The sequence below is a fragment of the Lycium ferocissimum genome, chromosome 11 (genome assembly GCF_029784015.1).
Source record: "Lycium ferocissimum isolate CSIRO_LF1 chromosome 11, AGI_CSIRO_Lferr_CH_V1, whole genome shotgun sequence".
In the NCBI taxonomy this organism is placed as follows: Eukaryota; Viridiplantae; Streptophyta; class Magnoliopsida; order Solanales; family Solanaceae; genus Lycium; species Lycium ferocissimum.
The window spans coordinates 62522523-62541904 of NC_081352.1; the positions used below are offsets into that span (position 1 = coordinate 62522523).

The 19382-nt window shown below is 33.6% G+C and overlaps 1 protein-coding gene across 3 annotated transcripts; it reads left to right on the plus strand.

The window, feature by feature from the left end:
• The first annotated feature begins 1035 nt into the window (after window positions 1-1035).
• LOC132037844 (glucose-1-phosphate adenylyltransferase large subunit 2, chloroplastic/amyloplastic) lies at window positions 1036-6654 on the plus strand. Of its 3 annotated transcripts, none has more exons than XM_059428483.1 (15): window positions 1037-1251; window positions 1636-1955; window positions 2037-2165; window positions 2779-2952; window positions 3213-3305; window positions 3378-3461; window positions 3548-3603; window positions 4322-4413; window positions 4553-4743; window positions 4827-4907; window positions 5123-5209; window positions 5300-5404; window positions 5813-5919; window positions 6149-6209; window positions 6285-6654. In XM_059428483.1, exons 2-15 carry the CDS (start codon window positions 1728-1730, stop codon window positions 6384-6386), a joined length of 1590 nt encoding a protein of 529 aa, XP_059284466.1. In that variant the 5' UTR covers window positions 1037-1251; window positions 1636-1727; the 3' UTR covers window positions 6387-6654. The 3 variants fall into 3 exon arrangements, with proteins under 3 accessions (XP_059284465.1, XP_059284466.1, XP_059284467.1); XM_059428484.1 differs by having other exon boundaries at window positions 1038-1251; window positions 4322-4415; window positions 4558-4743; XM_059428482.1 differs by having other exon boundaries at window positions 1036-1251; window positions 4322-4415; window positions 4558-4743; window positions 6149-6654.
• Window positions 6655-19382: the final 12728 nt, after the last annotated feature.

The following is a 19382-nucleotide window of genomic DNA, read 5'->3' on the forward strand; positions in this document are numbered from 1 at the left end:
CTATAGTGTATATCTTAAACTATAAAATAATATACTTTGCTTGTTTTATGTTCGTATGTTATTTATGACTTTCCAAAAAATATCTCCAATAACTATCCCACTGTTCATTGATGTTAAGGTAGGAGGGGACTTTACAATCTACTCCACTTAAACGTTAAACGATACTAACTCCATTTCAATTTATTTTTCTTATTTTCCTTCCTATTCCGTTTAAAAATAATATTTTTTTAACTTTTTAATTCCAATTTTACATATCGCATATTTAAAATTACAACATTAAAAAGTTAATTTAAGATTATAAGATTAAAAAATATTCTTTAATTTTTTAAATTATTTGTTAAGTCAAAACTAGACAAACAAATTGAAATGGTGGAGTATTATTTTTCAATTATAAGGTTAAGAAAGTTACTTATGTTAAATTACTGTAATGTCCTTTTTAGTGACTCAATAAAAAATATAATTTAATACTCCCTACATTTCATAATAAGTGGATTTTTAGGCTTTTCAATGTTTTTCAAAATAAGTGGTGCTTTAAAATTTCAAGAATATTTTAGGCAGATTTTTTCAAAATTGCCTTATTTAAATATTCAAGATTCATTAACTATTTTTTTTTTCTAGTCATTTAATTATGTAAGCACAATTTGATTAGGGATAAGTTAGTAAAAAATACTCATAATTTTTTAGGAGTGAGCAATTTCTTATAGAATGTGCATGAGCTGAAAAACTCACGTGGAACAAGGCAGTAATTATTATAATTTTTATTTAAAAAGTTGCTAAATTGCCACGCCAATTTGACCCAAATTTAACCTCATTTAGGTAAAAACCATCATAACCTCTATTGTATAATTTTAAATTAAGATAAACTTTGAGAAGAAAAGATAGAAATGACATTAAATAAGCATAAATTTAACCTAAATAGTCATATAAATTTATCCCATTTGAATTATTATGGCCAAAATAGTATGGCAAAAAGACCTCATTGTTTAATTTATTCTCATTCTCCTGCTTTTATGTAACACGTGGAGTGTTAAAATTATGAAGGAGAGACACATTTCACGTTAATATGTTGGACTCTGCAAATTTCAAGAGTCAAGAGACCTTGGAACTCCACCCCTATTATGTGCAACAAAACTCTAACCTAGTTACTTATTACTAATTCTTGTTAACTCATATAATAGTGTCATATTATTCTTCCTTCAATTCAAGAAACTTTTTGAGAAAACAATTGGGTGTTTGAAAAGCTGACTTCAGGTAGTGAGAGCAAGCTGATTTGGGTTTTTTTTTTTAATTTCTAGTACTATAGTATAGATTCTTGGAAAAGTTTTTATGATCGGAGTGTTTTTGGATCTAGTTTAATACTGCTCATAGTAAAAATGGTTAAAAAATTATTTCATTTGCTGAGATTTTGTTAATGTGATGTGGGTTTTATTTAGTTTGATGATTATAGTCTTGCATTTTATTCTGTTTGGTTAATCTATTTGATATTTTGGGGTTGCATGTTAAAGGTACAGGAATCTGCTGTGTAAAGTAGTAACCTTTTTTGCTTCTTTGTAAATTGTTTTTAGCACTTTCTGTCTCAAGTTGGAATCTTTTAGGAAAAAGCACTATTCTAATATGCTTCTTTATGTCCTGTAGTTCTTGGGATTCTTGCACTATAAACACTGCATTCTTTTGGTGAATGAGGAGTGGTGTGTAATTGGTAGTGAAAGTGAGCGAGTATTACAGCAATGGATATGTTGATGTTGTGTGCTAATATGAATGGCACTGCACAATTAGTGGCAATTAGCAAGGGTATAAGTAACCAAGATAGTGCATTTTGGGGAGTGAAGATTAACAAGGGGTTTGGCGTTCGCTTTCGGTCTTGCAAGAGCTTTAGAACTCAAGAAAGGGGTAGAAAAGTTAAGAGTGGTGTTACCTTTTCTGTTCTAACCCGTGATATAAACAAAGAGCTTGTGGTAAGTATAGGTGATTCATAGAAGTAAAGTTAATTGATACATGTAAGGAGATTAATTTGTGTTGTTTATGTTGGTTTTTAGTCATTTGAAGAAGCAATGTTTGAGGAGGAGCATCCAAAGGCAGACCCGAAAACTGTTGCTTCAGTCATTCTAGGTGGCGGTGCGGGAACTCGTCTTTTTCCTCTTACTAGCAGAAGAGCTAAACCAGCTGTAAGAATAACAACACACACACACACACACACACACACACACACACACATATATATATATATATATATATATATATATATATATATATCTGCTCTCTTTTAAGTATTTGCTTGAATCTTTTGTTTCGGTTATTGGACTGTTTTCGCTATTGTTATGGTTCTTTTTATCTGAATGCTTTGTTCTGCTTTTCTTATTAGTTGCCATGTTTTATGCACTGCCGCATTTCCATTTTCATAGCTACTTTTGTTTCCGACACTTGAGCCAAGGGTCTTTCGGAAACACCCTCTCTACCTCCACGAGGTACGGGTAACACTGTACACTCCCCAAACCCCACTTTGTGGGATTAAACTGGGTATGCTGCTGCTGTTGTTGTTGTTGCTTGAATCTTTTGAGATTGACAAGATGTCCTAACTCCAATTTAAAAGAACTTCAGTCTAAAAAATTGTAGTGGTCCTAATTCCAATTCAGCTGGATTTTTGAGAACTAAAGAAGGGAGTGGATCAGCTAAGTGTGTGGAGTTGCCTTCTCTGTTTGAACGTAGCTTAGATGTGAGGCTATGTCATCTCTATTGGTTTTTAATTGAAATTCTGTGACAATTGGATTTGTTCTTCAGGTTCCAATTGGTGGTTGTTACAGGCTAATTGATGTACCAATGAGTAACTGCATCAACAGTGGCATACGGAAAATTTTCATCTTAACACAGTTCAATTCCTTTTCCCTCAATCGTCACCTTGCTCGCACGTATGATTTTGGAAATGGAGTGGGTTTTGGAGATGGATTTGTGGAGGTAAGATCATTCTGGTTACTTTAAGTTCTTAGTCGGAGTTGCTCTGTTAAGCTACATATATTTTGACAGTGAAATTTAATCATATCAGTTTAAGAAAAACCTTCATAAGATGCTTGATGAGTGTCTATGTTGTAAAAGCATTGTTTATTTCCTCTCCTCTTGCTCCTTGGATCCATGGGGAGGTTGAACAATCTAAAAACAGGGAAGATAAAAGAAATGTGTCGTGGACAGATAAAACAAAAGTTTTTTCTCAAATGCAGGTTTTAGCTGCAACCCAGACTCAAGGGGATGCAGGGAAAATGTGGTTCCAAGGCACTGCTGATGCTGTGCGGCAATTCACATGGGTATTTGAGGTATGCGGTTAAGATCTGTCATTGATAAAGCTCCTACGAAAAATGCTGACCTTTTTACGAACGATGACATAGAATGAGAAGAACAAGAATGTCGAGCACATATTGATTTTGTCTGGTGACCATCTTTATCGAATGGACTACATGGACTTTGTTCAGGTATGAGAAAATTGTGGCAATAATTGCTTAGTAGGCCAACCCTATGTTCATATATTTTGCTTAATGAAGATAATTTGTTCTTGCAGAAGCATATTGACACAAATGCTGATATTACAGTTTCATGTGTTCCAATGGATGATGGGTATGAAATTGATCTTTCTTCTGAATTGATAGCTTATATCATGTGAAACTAAATCCTATTTGTGTTGCTTTATGTGTTCCTGATTCTTTGAAAGGTTCTTACTCATATTGTTCGGAGTGGCAGATGGTGGCCACAGTTGTTCCGAATATGTTTAAGGCATATTGAAAACTGAAGTGCACTTTTTATCAGATATATCAATCTACAGATAATTGCAAAAAGCCCGTTTTATCATGATTATTTTAATCCTCAATACGATTTTGGCACAGACAAGGAAAGAAAATAAGAGAAAGAAAATGAGAGTTGTCGGAAGCTTGAAATCCTTTTTAGTTTAACTATTTAGGTGGACCCAGTATCTTTTCTGTCACGGATAGATAGTAATAATCTTGATGCATTTTCCCATCTAACATCCTTATTAACTTCAAGGAACCAGCACTTATTAATGTCCACTGAAAGCTCTGGAAGCATATAGAGTTACAATTTGCAGTTTCCCTCAAGTCTATTTCTGTTTTGATTTCTAAAAAAAAAAAAAAAAAAAAAAAAAAAAAAAAAAGCTTATTTCTGTTTTGAGCTCCCTAACTTATATATCTCTTTCAGATTTCAGTCATGTTGTCTATCTTGAATGCACTATAAGGTCTAACGAACCTTTTAAGCTCTATCAAGGAGTTAATCAAGACCTTTCTCTCTCTCTCTTACCTCCCTCCATCCTCTCTTTTGGCAGTCGAGCTTCAGATTTTGGGTTGATGAAAATTGATGAAACAGGACGTATCATCCAATTTGCTGAGAAACCAAAAGGCCCTGCTTTGAAGGCAATGGTATATATATTTGGACTTCCACACCTGGAACTTTGTAAACTCTTTCTGAACTGGAGTTAGATATTAATTAATTATCCCCTTACAGCCCCTCTTGCTTTCACATTGGTAACTTGTATTTTGCACGTCTAATATTGTATTGCAGCAAGTTGACACATCTATCCTCGGACTATCTGAGCAAGAGGCAGCCAAGTTTCCTTACATTGCATCCATGGGTGTTTATGTATTCAAAACTGATGTTTTACTAAAACTTCTCAAGTCGGCTTACCCTTCATGCAATGACTTTGGCTCTGAAATCATCCCTTCTGCTGTTAAGGATCATAATGTCCAGGTAATAGCCAAGTTCTAGCCTTTCGAGTTCACAAATTTTGTTGTTCATTCTATACTTAAATTCTGACTGATCGATTTTATTAGGCATATTTGTTTAGTGATTACTGGGAGGACATTGGAACAGTGAAGTCTTTCTTTGATGCCAACTTGGCCCTCACAGAGCAGGTGAATAACTTAATGTTTGCTACCATCTGACTACTACTACTATCACACAAAGTAAGAGCTAGACAGTTGATGCAAGGACTCTGAAATATGGAGCAGTATTTTAAGTAATTGTGGAATGTTTGGTAGTTATGTTTCTTTTTTATTTACCATACTCTCCACCTTCAGTTATTGATTAATAACTTGCATTTTTCCTCTTTTCTCTCTGTTTTATGTAGCCTCCAAAGTTTGACTTCAATGACCCGATGACCCCATTCTACACTTCTCCTAGGTTCTTACCTCCTACAAAAGTTGACAAATGCAGGGTATGCCAGTTAACATAAACACTTGTGGTAAAAAATTTCCAGGATTGCAAGGTACTATTAACATGTCATGTTAATACTTTTCATTGTCAGATAGTGGATGCAATAATTTCACATGGTTGCTTTCTGAGGGAATGCTCCATCCAGCACTCTATAGTTGGTGTGCGATCACGCTTAGACTATGGTGTTGAGTTTAAGGTATGTTTTCATATTCTGATTGAAAGCTTTTCTTTTCTGTTTTTAGCTGGAGAGTTCTTTCAGTTAGAGCCTGGACTAAATTAAAAACAACATCCTGCATCATCTGATGCATTCTGACAACTTAGAAAACCTATATGACATGTAAGGCACATAACAATTACCATCCATCCTGTGGATGTGCCATGACACTAGGTGTAGGAAGGATGATTTATGACAGTCATGGATTCCTCCTACAGGCTACATTATTGTTTTCTGCAAATAAGCTTGTAAGATGTACTCTAGGAACGGACTTCAGCATAGTGGAGCAATAAACACAAGCATGATCTTAGTTAGCACGGAGGTTTTTTCGTAAACAGCTGTTCTATTGCTCACTTGTTTATAAGCTGAATATGTCTTAACACTTCTCAGGATACCATGATGATGGGTGCAGACTATTATCAAACTGAATCTGAGATCGCTTCGCTACTAGCAGAAGGAAAGGTTCCAATAGGGGTCGGACCAAACACCAAGATACAGTAAGATGTTCTACTGAACTCAGACTCACTTCTAAGTTCTCACCCTTGTGGATTGAAAATTGACCACTCAAAATTTCATTTTGACTGACCAGCTTAAAAACTTTGAGCTCTGGTCCCACTGATTAGTCTCTCATCATTCATTCCGGTGTAGTTTACAGTTGTTTGCCTTAGCTTCACCAAGGTTACCTTTAGAGGACTTTGACATGCTTTTCTTTCTATTTTCTTGAAGAAATTGCATAATTGACAAGAATGCGAAGATAGGAAAAGATGTGGTTATTATGAACAAGGAAGTAAGTATCTTTCTTTTGAAGTGTGAAATCATCATAAAAGAGAATACAAGTTTAACTGATGCTTGGATGATGCAGGGTGTTGAAGAAGCTGATAGGTCGGAGGAAGGATTTTACATTAGGTCCGGGATTACTGTCATAATGAAGAATGCAACCATTAAAGATGGGACAGTCGTATGAAAACTTGAAAAGTAGTCTTGCTAGTGGATCAGGTCGATCCTCAAAGGAACTAAAAGTAGGCTGGTATGGTCTAGTGGTAATAAAGTGCTACTACTAGTCACTTTCACATTGTAAGAGCTTTACCTTTCAGGGATTTAGTACTCCTTCCTATGTAAATCGCTCCTTCCATATATGAAACTGAACATTTAGCTACCTTACAGTAACTGAACATGAAGTTGTTTACTTTCCACGTGACGTATTGGACTAATAACATCGATCTCCAAGTGAACCTCAGTGTCTCCGTCTTGAAGTTTTCAGCTGCTGGCAGCTAGATAAGAGGTTTTTGCTCCCTCGCTTCAGTTTCGACCATTTGCAGAGGGGGGGAGTTATGTTTGACAAAGCGGTATGTTGAACACCATTTGCTGGAAAATGATATTGTATATATAGGTTATAGATATTACTTTTTATACTTGTATGCTAAATCTTGAACACCCTAGAGAAATTCTTGACTGCTAGGTGATTTTTTCTGCTATTGAGGGGCTCTAACTGAATATCATCTCATAGCTACCACTAGGGTTGTACATAGACCGAGTTGTTTCGGATTTTTTAAGTACCAAATCAAACTAATTGCGTCGGGTTTTTAAATTTATACACCAAATCAAATCAATAAAATTCGGGTGTTTCAACCTTGGGTTTTTTCGGGTTATTCGGTCTTCTCGGATTTTTCAGGTTTTTTTCCGGGAAAGTCTTCATATGAAACATATAACTTTTACTTCAAATATTTTTTTAGTCTTAGTAAGATACAATTATATAATTAAGGTGCTTCTTAAGGAAATAACACAAATGTGAGATAAGTAATGATATTGTATTAAAATATTTAATAAAAAAGATAATAAAATTAATTAAAGTAAATATTGCTAATTAATAAGCCATAAAGAAAATGGTCATAATCTAAAAGTACTAAGTCAAGCTAAAATAAGTACGGCTAATAAGTATTAATTACATGACAAAAAAAAAATAAGTTATGTATTTTCACTCTCTAAACTAATTATACAAAAAAGAATAGATATTCAACATCATTGTCATTCCTAGTGGTAGAATTGAATTTCTTTCGTTATCATTAGTGTTGAGTTAGTTTCGGTTTGGACTTTATTTAAGTTACTAACATCCGTGGGATATAAAATTTATTGACATTCAAAATTCTAAGTTTAAACTTGAAATATAATATGATAAAAGACAAAAAATTACGAAAAAATTTAAGAAATATGTATAACTTACATGACAAATGAATATTTTTATGTATAAAATATTTTAAAAAATGAATACATGTAGTGTCGGGTTGGTTTGGTTCGGTTTGACTTTTTTTAACTAAAACCAAACTAAACCAATTATGGTTGAGTTTTTTTTTTCAACACCAAACCGCTAGTCGATTTTTTTCTCAGTTTATCGATTTGGTGCGATTTATCGGTTTACTTTGTACACCCCTAGCTATCACTGCTCCACCGATGACCGGTTATAACTGGCACAGTTGGGGAATGCTCATTTTCTCGTTTAGGACAAGCAACATGTTGACTAAAAGGCTTTCCCTGCTAAATACCACAAATAAAAACTTGCCTGAACTCGTTAACATGCACTAAACCATACATTAACTTATCACGGTTAACATATTTCTTAACCGTAGTTAAATGATTAACTTTAAATAAAGACACATATCATGCTCTTATTGCTTTGCGGACTTTGTTTCTTACTCTCCAAACTTTCTCAACCTCTCTGTGAATAGGAGGGCGTAATTGCACTCTACCATTTATAAATTCAACCAATACATGGCTGACAAGTTTAACTTACATATACTTATAATTTATTACCAAATCATTTTTAATTGTTGTAGCAGAGGGAAAGGGTAAAAAATGCCCATCAAATAGGGATATAGAGAAAAATTGCGCTTATTTTGACTTTGGTCTCAGATATATCCTCATCACTGGTGGATTGATCTAGATTTACCCTCAACTATAGAAAATAGAATAAATTTGTCCTCCATTTGAATTTGATCCCAAATTGCACTTATTATGAATGGACTAGCTCATATTTGCCCCTCTAAATTAACACATTTTCAACTTTTTTTATTTTTGTCCATTTACAACCTATTTTATTATTAAGATGGAGTGCTACCATGCAAGACAATAATCTTAGGGAAAATTTCAGAAATATACAAGTTGGTCACTTACATTGTAAAAAAATTCTATTAGTTTTGAGGGATAATATGAGTTAGTCCACCACTGATGAGCGTAATTTGGGATCAAGTTCAAATGGATGGCAAATTTGTTCTGTTTTTAGGGCAAATCTAAACCAATATATTAGCGATAACGGTATTCTCGGACCAAAGTCAAAATAAAAGGCAATTTTACTCTATTTTTCATAGTTGAGGGGCATTGGCGCTTTTCCCTTTTCAAAACTACATCTCCCTTTATAAGAAAATTATCAACACCACCAAAGCATGTAGTGCAGCGGATGGGGCTGCTCCACTCTTAACCAGAGGTCTCGTGTTCGAGCCTTGGGAATGAAAAAATCCTTGGTAGGGAGCGCTTCCCCCAGAATGGGACCCTACACGGCGCGAATACCGATATAGTTGGGCTCCAATGCAGGTACCGGACACCAAGTGGAAAACCAAAAAAAAAAAAAAAAAAAATTATCAACATTAATTGATCAAAAATTTAAATTTGATGAGTTTAATCTTTAAAATTTTACTATTAGACCTATTAAAATTACGAGTCTAAATTTAATATTTATGTAAAAATTGATTGTTTATGAAAAATGTTGAGTTCCAATGAATTCGTCGGAACATACGACATATCATTTTATTATCAGGGTTTAAAAAAGAGATAACTATGTTGTATGCCGCCCACCAAAAAAATAGTCAATAAATGTATATTTTATGCATATAAAAATTAATATACAAAAATTATACACATTTTATACAAAATAATATATATTTAGCTAGCGAATGTAATTATATTTCGCCGCCCGATCAAATATGTAACTTTCTTAAAGAGAAAGCATGTAATTATCATATATAATTTAGTGATGGAATAATTATAGCCTGTAAAATATGACCCGCTTAATTTGTAATTCAGCCTATTTTGATTCGTCCAATTCAATCTATTTAAAAACTGGGTTGATATTTAGCCCAAACTGACCAATGAGAAAAAAATTCAAAATATTTTCAAAAAGATATTTTTTTGTTTGTTTGATATTAATACTATATATATAAGAGGGAATGTCCAAATTTTGTAGTCCTCACGGGGGCGTTTTGGTAATTTTGATTCTATGACATCAACCATTCAAGGTGTGTGTTAGCCTTTTTCTTTCCTATTCCTACTTTTTACATTCATTCTCCTTTAAGTCCATTCCTACATGCTACATGGACTTTTGTAATTGGTACATTGTAGTATCTATTTATGAATCTTTTCTTGCCCCTTAATCCCTTCCATTCATTTTATATTGTATTTTTAGCTTTTATATTTACTTCAAAATAAATAATTTTTTATATAATAAAAAAGGTTCTACAAATTTATTCATATTTTTAGATAATAAATGAATTTTACATAATCAATAACCCATATTAAATTGTTACTATTTAATTAAGGTAATTTAGTAAAACTAATTCTTATTTTTTAGGGGTAACTGACTTTTTAAGGAGTGTGCCCAAGCTAAAAGCATCATATAATATGGACCGGATGAAGTACTAGATTATCCTTTACATTATTTGTCCTCACACAATTTGGTAAAGTTTAGGCAACTTTGGAGCCACATTTTTGTTTTCAACTAGAGCATTTATTAAACTTATTAATATAATTACTCTCCCTCCTTTACAATTTATGTGACTTTTCATTTTCCAAGAGTGAATTTGACAAAACTTTGAAGCTAAATTGAATTAGATCAACTTAATTTTTAAATTAAAACTTAAATATTTAAAAATTATACAAAATTACAATAAATTGCATTTTAATTGAAAATTAATATTCTTAAGCATAACTATGTATGAAGAACTAAACTAATTCTTGAGGTTTATTTAATGAATTTAGTTTATTTTTCTTAATTTCGTCTAAAACTAAGCTTAAATCACCGCATTTAATTAGCATAAACTCTTGTCAAACGGAATATCTTCTGAGTGAAATTAAAAGTTAATAAGTGCCAAAATAATCTATTTTTATGTAATAAATAAATTATATTCTCACAAATTCAAAAAAAATGTCAATATTTTTCAATCTATGATTTTTTTCACCGAGTCTCAATTATTTTACATAATTTAAATCATGATATTTTGCATAATCTCGTGTCGCTTGTGTCCCTTTGATTTTTGATAATTCTTTTGCCAAACTTTCTTCCCCATAAATAATCTATTATTTAAAATTTATCTAATTAGGTGACTAAGTAGACGTTTGACGATAGAGTCTAAATATTTTTCATTTTATTTGAGATTCATGGAGTTGGAGTTGGAGTTGAAGATGAAGTTGTGTTTGGTTATATTTTTTGCAGAGAATATTTGAAATAACGTTCATGCTTAAATGTAGTTAAATACAACTTCAAAAATGAAAAGTGAATTAAAAACTGGTTATAAGTTGTTTTACGAATTTGAAATACAACTTCAAGTTGGATTTGAAATTTTATCGCCAAACACCATTTTTCAAATAAAGTGAAAAATTATTGCGGAAAAAATGTTTATATCTTGAGTAAGCCCGGGCCTCAGGTAACTAGTGTTACATATAAAAAGTAGTAAAAAAAATAGTTTTATTAGGTACTTAAATAAATTATAAAAAATAGACAAAGAAAATTAAAACTTAGAATTGGGCAGGTTGAATTAGAAGAAATTACACGGTTTGCCCTCCAAATTGGCTGGTCTTTAACTTTTACCCTTTAAAATCAGACTTATGCCTAGCGGCGTACAAGTTTTTAAGGATGAGGTATAACTTGTGAGATATTATGATGCGAAAATATAAACTTATGCCCCAAAAAAAGTTGATTGTCTTGACGGGAAAAGTTAAAAACCAGCACAAAACAGGGGAAATAGTGTAAATGACCCGTTGAATTATGACCCGTTTGTTAGCTCATTTCTATCTAATTAATTTTTTATATATAATTCGCTCATTTATCGACTTAATCCATAGTAATCCGCCCACTTATCACCCCTAAATTATATATCTTGAGTTGACATAATATAAAAACAAATTAATCGTTATCAGTAACTATTATTATCAATCAAACATACAAGAAATTGTATAGTTACTTGGGGGCTTTTAATTAAAGGTGACAAAAAAGTTTGAAAATTGAGTTGGGGTAACTCTAATTTTTTTAATTGAGTAGGGGTGATAAACTTTGGATTAGTGATTATGGAGTTTTGACTTGCCCCAAAGTTATATTTTTAACACTTTGATCCCAAGCTTTGTTTTTTACACTTTGCCTCAAAGTTTTGTTTTTGACACTTTGACCCAACCCATATAAACCATAAAATACCCCCTGCCCCCACGCCCTCCAGCCCCCACCCCCCCCCCGCCCCCCCCCCCCCCACCCTTCCCCCCCGCCCCCCCCGCCACCCGCTCCCAACCCCCACAAAAAAAAAGTTTTTTTGAAAAAGATTTTGAAAAGTTTTGTTGTACCACCCACCCCACCACCCCCCCCTCCCAAAAAAATTAATTTTATTTTTAAAAAAAGTTTTGAAAAGTTTTTGTTTTTGGTTTTTTGCACCACCCTCACCACATCCACCCCTCCCCCGCCCTTGACCCCATGCCCACCCCCACCCCCCACCAAAAAACATATTTTTTTAAAAAAGATTTTGAAAAGTTTTTTTGTACCACCCACCCCCCGCGCCACCACCCCCAACCCTCCAAAAAAAAAAATTAATTTTATTTTAAAAAAAAGTTTTGAAAAGTTTTTGTTTTTGATTTTTTGCACCACCCCCACCCCATCCACCCCTCCCCCCACCCTTGCCCCCCACCCCCGCCACGCCCCAAATCCCACAAAAAAAAATGTTTTTTCAAAAAAGATTTTGAAAAGTTTTTTTTTTTTTGCACCACCGACCCCCTACCCTCCCGAAAAAAATTAATTTTATTTAAAAAAAAAAGTTTTGAAAAAGTTTTTATTTTTGATTTTTTGCACTCCACCCCCCCGCAAAAAAAATCTTGAAAAGAAATTTTTTTCTTTGGTTTCTTACTTCACCCACCCACCCCAGAAAAAATAATTTTGTTTAAAAAAAAAGTTTTGAAAATTTTTTGTTTTTTGCACCACCACCCCCCCCCCCCCCCCCCCGCCCCCCCAAAAAAAAAATCTTGAAAAGAAGTTTTGAATTAGAGAGAGAGAGAGAGAGAGAGAGAGAGAGATACCTCCTCCATATGTTGATCCTAGCAAACCCAGAAGAAGGCAGACAAAGAGGAGGCGTGGAATCGGGGAATCATTGCGAACGAGGAAAAATAAATGCTCCTTATGCAAAACAGCTGGCACAAAAAATAACATGTCCAAGCCGAAATGCTCCATAGTTGTTAATTGCACTGTGTTGTAATAATAGTTATTTTTTGAAATTTTATGACATTTTAATGTTGTTCTTTTTTAAAATGATAATTTATGTTCTTGGTGTTTGTGAACTTGGTTTATATGATATGTGGATCGTGTTCAAATCACAAATGTGTGTATTCTTGTTAATAAATTGTTGAAATTTAATGAATATGTTAACAAACAGAACTTGTTGGGTTTTATCCAACAAGTAACAAGACTTGTTGCAAAAACTAGTATCTTGTTGGGTTTTATCCAACTGCTAAAAGATTTCCAACAAGTAAGCAATCTGTTGCAACAACGAATCCTTGTTGCAGCAACTAAGTTACATGTTAGGGTTTTTCCAATAAGTGGAGTGACTTGTTGCAGAAACTGGGTAACTTGTTGTGTTTATCCAACAAGAGTAAGGACCTATTCAACAACTATGTCACTTGCTGCAATAGATACTACAGTTGTTGCAATAGATACTACACTTGCAAATGTATATTACGGTTAAGTTTAAACGATACTACTTGATTCACCCATATTTAGTGATCAACAAAGGGAATCAATGATATTTAGTTATAAACAGAGGAAATCAACGATATGTAGTGATCAATATATAATACGTAATCAATTTGATGGTATTTTGAGTCAAGAAAGATGATCTACTAAGTCAGTATGCACTAAATCCAATGATCATTAGAGTGAATTGATTTGAACTACTTGATTCACCCACATTTAGTGATAAACAAAGGAAATCAACGATATTTAGTGATCAATGTATAATACTTAATCAATTTGATGGTATTTTGAGTCGGAAAGATGATCTACTAAGTCGATGCACTAAATCGAGTGATCATTAGAGTGAATTGATGTGAACTACTTGATTCACTCATATTTAGTGATACACAAAGGAAATCAACGATATTTAGTGATCAATGTATAATACTTAATCAATTTGATGTATTTTGAGTCAGGAAAGATGATTTACTAAGACTAAATCGAGTGATCATTAGAGTGAATTGATGTGAACTACTTGATTCACCCATATTTAGTGATAAACAAAGGAAATCAACGATATTTAATGATCAATGTATAATACTTAATCAATTTGATGTATTTTGAGTCAGGAAAGATGATCCACTAAGTCAGTATGCACTAAATCGAGTGATCATTAGAGTGAATTGATGTGAACTACTTGATTCACCCATATTTAGTGATAAACAAAGGAAATTAACGATATTTAGTGATCAATGTATAATACTTAATCAATTTGATGTATTTTGAGTCAGGAGAGATGATCTACTAAGTCAGTGTGCACTAAATTGAGTGATCATTAGGGTGAATTGATGTGAACTACTTGATTCACCCATATTTAGTGATAAACAAAGGAAATCAACGATATTTTATGATCAATGTATAATACTTAATCAATTTGATGTATTTTGAGTCAGGAAAGATGATCCACTAAGTCAAGATGCAGAGTGATCATTAGAGTGAATTGAAGTGAACTACTTGATTCACCCATATTTAGTGATAAACAAAGGAAATTAACGATATTTAGTGATCAATGTATAATACTTAATCAATTTGATGTATTTTGAGTCAGGAGAGATGATCTACTAAGTTAGTATGCACTAAATCGAGTGATCATTAGAGTGATTTGATGCGAACCCATATTTAGTGATAAACAAAGGAAATTAACGATATTTAGTGATGAATATATATATCTACTAACATCCTTAATGGATTAGATAGTAATTTCATGGATTAGATGGCAATTTCTAAGTGTATTCTTCCTAAATCGAGTGATCATTAGAGTGATTTGATGTGAAACACTTAATTCGACCATATTTAGTGATAAAAAAATGAATTCAATGTTATTCAGTATAAACAAAGGAATTCAATGTGATCAATATCGTGAATATGTTGCAACAATGGAGGAGTTGTTGCAACATATGAGATATCTGCTGCAACATATGAGTAAGTTGTTGCAACATATGAGTAAGTTGTTGCAATAATTCAAACAAGGTGATTAATCTGTTGCAACAACTAGGCAACTTGCTTAAACATCTGATCCATCTGTTGAAACAGATTAGTAGCTTGTTGCAACTTCTTTAACAAATGTATGATCTGTTGCAATAATTAACTCATCTGTTGTGATATATTTTTTAGTTTTTGCAATAATTTAAGCAATTGTTTGATTTTTTCCAACAAGGTGAGTAATTTGTTGTAACAACTAAGCAACTTGTTAAAAAAGATTAATAACTTGTTGAAACAGATTAGTAACTTGTTGAAACAAATTAGTAACTTGTTGCAACTTCTTCAAAATTGTATGCATCTGTTGCAACAATTAGTAAGCAAAATAAATAAGTTCATGAACAAAAATTGTTCAACAGCCACCTTAGCTCCAAATACCACAACTAATCAAAATAAATAAGTTCATAAACATCATTCACAAATAACAAAAAGGACAAAAAAAAAATTGTTAAACAACCACCTTGGCTCCAAATACCACAACTTAAGTATTAATTTGTTCGAAGAATCGCCTTTCCGGGGTGTAGCAGATTTCCTTGATCTACTCCATCTCCTTCATTTCCATCATTAGTTTCTTCATCTTCTAGTTCTTCTTCACTTTCTTCATTTGTATCTACTGCTTCTTGGCTCTGTTCTTCATCTATTTCTGAGGATTGATTGTCAGTTTGGCTGTCAATTAGACTATATCTTTCCTCAACATTTGCTGATTCATAAATAGATTGTCTACTTGTTGCAACAAGTGTAAAACTTGTTGCACTACACTTGTTGCAACAACTACAAATCTGTTGGATATCTTCTACAAACAGAACCAAATAACTGAAGCTATGTTCAACAGATTTGTAGTTGTCGCAACACATTGTCTACTTAATTGTTGCAACAAGTGTAGAACTTGTTGCAACAACTATAAATACAGGATATCTTCTACAAACAGAACCAAATAACTGAAGCTATGTCCAACAGATTTGTAGTTGTCGCAACAAGCATTGTCTACTTGTTGCAACAAGTGTAGAACTTGTTGCAACAACTACAAATCGTAGGATATCTTCTACAAACAAACTAAATAATCGAAGTTATGTCCAACAGATTTGTAGTTGTTGCAACAAATTGTCTACTTGTTACAACAAGTGTAGAGCTTGTTGCAACAACTACAAATCTATTGGATATCTTCTACAAACAGAAGCAAATAACTGAAGCTATGTCCAATAGATTAGTGAGTCGTTGCAACAGATTGTCTACTTGTTGCAAAAAGTGTAGAACTTGTTGCAACAACTACAAATCTGTTGGTTATCTTCTACAAACAGAACCAGATAAATACCAGGACAAGAACAAAAAAACTATATGTTGGATATATTTTTCTAAATCCTGAATCATACCAGGACAACAACATAAAAACCATCTATTTCACTATAAACACACAACAACAACAACTTGAATTTTATCCAAACTTTTCCTAAACCCAAAAAAAATAAAATTCAAAACTTCCTTTCAAGTTTTTTTTTTTTTTTTAGAGTGGGTGGGGGGTGCAAAAAACCAAAAATAAAAACTTTTCAAAACTTTTTTTTTAAAATATTTTTTTTTTGGGTGGGTGGGGGAAGTAAGAAACCAAAAAAAAAAATAATTCAAAACTTCTTTTCAAGAAAATAATTTTTTTGGGTGGGGGTGGTACAAAAAAAATAAAAATAAAAACTTTGCAAAACTTCTTTTTTGGAAGGGTGGTGGGTGCAAAAAAATAAAAAGAAAAACTTTTCTAATTTTTTTTTTTTAATTTTTTTTAGGGGGGGGGGGGGGGGGAGGGGGTGGGGGTTGGAGGAGGAGTGGGGTTTAAAAAAAAATCAAAACTTAAAAAAAAAAACAAAAAAAAAAATTGGGGGGGGGGGGGGGGGGGGGGGGGGGGGGGGGGGGGGGGGGCGAGGGAGGACGAGGGGTGGTTTGGTGAAAAAGCAAATAAAAAAATGTAAAAATTTTTTTAAAAAAAAATTGTTGGGGGGGCGGGGGAAGGGTGGGAGGAGGAGAAGGAGGGGGGCTGGTGCAAAAGCAAATAAAAAATATCAAAACTTTTAAAAAAAAACATTTGGGGAGTGGGGGGGGGGGGGGGGGGGGGGGGTGGGAGGAGGAGGGGTCGGTGAAAAAGCAAATAAAAAATATCAAAACTTTTTAAAAAAAAAAAAAAAAATTGGGGGGAGGGGTCGGAGGAGGAGATGGGGGCGATAGATTTTTTAAATTAAGTTGGGATCTTTTTGTATTTTGTAAAAAATTAAGAAGTTTTAAAAATTATAATTTAGTCCTATCTAACTTAATTATATTTTTAAGACAAGTTTAACCTTGACTGGTCAAACTTGTCACCATTAAAAATTAGTAGACTTATTTGTCACCGTAAGTTAAATCTTCCTACTTACTCGCTCGAATTCACTTGTTTTACATCACACGTTCTTAGAGTGGGAGCGAGCATTTTTTAACTAAGAAGACCGCTTCCATTTCCAGTCGGTTTCAACATTCTAAGGAAACGTCGATCGTTAAGTTAATGGGCGATCAGAAATCGGTAATTCTCTCAACTGCCACAATCTCAGGTCTCCATCTTCCTGCTTATTAACACTCTTCCTTATACTAATTATTATTTCATGGTTATCAAACTTCTTTTTCACTCTTTATTGGCGTTTCCTTAATCTGTTGGCGCCTGATTGCTTAACTACAAGTGGAAATTTAACATTTTCCAATACTATGAGTTAATAGTCAAAGACCCACCTGAATACAACCCACTTATCAGTTGTTCCGTTTTCCTACATGAATTATCACCGTCTGTGTATATAAACACACCTCGAAGCTGGTTAGGCCAACTATCTATTGTTCTCTTTACCTGAAACTATCATCATCTACTCAATTAGGTGTGTGTTTTAATAGTACATAGATGGTGATAGTTCAGGTAGGAAGAGGGAATAGTGGTGATAGTTCATGTAGGAAAAAGGACAACTAATAATTAGGGTGTGAAACTCGCGAAAAAATGATAGTTCTGATGTGTTTTTGACCATTATCTCTTATTTTTATCCATGTTGTAGTGTTGAACAATCGAACTATGTAAGTCTATATCCCAGTTGTTTAATCATGAATTTAGAGCTATCTTTAACTTTACTTGGTCAAAAACCAATCTAACAAGGGTGCTATCTTTTTGCTGTTGTTACTTTTTTATTTTTAAAACAAAATTGGGTGGGGGGTGGCCCTGGAGAGGGGAAGATAAAAGAGGGGTGGACCTTTGGTTGTATTAGAACACTGCGTCTATATGATGGAAGTGAAATTGCAACCACCGGACTGCATTAGTAATCCTGTAAAGACGCTGTTAAACAACAACAACATATCCAGTGTAATCCCGCAAGTGGGGTTTTGGGGGAGTAGGATTGTACGCTGACCTTACCTCCACCTTTGCGGGGTAGTATAAAGATGCTGCTGAAATTGACTTAAAAAGAATATGTTGGACATTCAGTTCTTATTGGTAATGCCCAGTTCTAGTGGGTATAACCCAATGCCTAAGAGACCACAATTCTAACTGCATAGTTTACTAGTTCGAATACGGCCCAATTGGGTTTTCCTTCTTCTCTATTAACTGGTAAAAATATTTTTTTTTGAGAAGGTAACATATTTGTTTATTAAATATGTTTATTAATAATAAACTACACAAAAGGTGTGTAGTCCCCCATAATTACAAGAGAAATAAAGGGAAAAACTACTCCTAATCGTTTTTCTTCTCACAAAGATTCTGATACATCAAAAATCGATTCATGATCTTCTAAAAATTCTTGTTTACACCAAAAATAGAACAAGCCTAGGTATTTCATTTTCAGTTACTGGATGTTAATGGACTTGTCTTCGAAACATTTTTGAATTTTTATTGTCCACCAAATGCAAGCAGGGATAATCCTCCATCTCTTTCTGACTAAAAGAGATACCCTCTCTGTCCAAAGATGTTAGAACCTCAAGTATTCTTATTGGCATAGCCCACTTGATACCTCTCAAATTAATGAATATTCTCCATAACTGACCTGTCCAGTTACAATTGAAAAAAAGATAATTGTTGTCTGTGCCTCCTGTCCACGTTATTAACATCTAGAGCAAAGTTGGTAGCCTCTCCTTATAAGATCATCGTGGGTCAAAGCTGCTTCTTTTGCCAATAACCAAGTAAAGCAAGCAACTTTATATTAAATCTTAATTCTCCATATCAGCTTCGATGGCCAGCACCCAATTAGATTGGTTGACATGCTGAATTCCTTGTAAGCTGATTTAACTGAAAAGTTCTCCTGCTTATGCCCTTGGCAGATCATACAATCTTTTCTAGTTGAGGTCCCTTTAAACTGTTCCAAGACATTATAAAACTCTGTTACTCTGCCAAATTTCTAGTCATATAATAGTCTTCTGAAGACTGAAGCTTAGATTCCATCCCGGATTTGCCCAAACCTCTCCCACTGT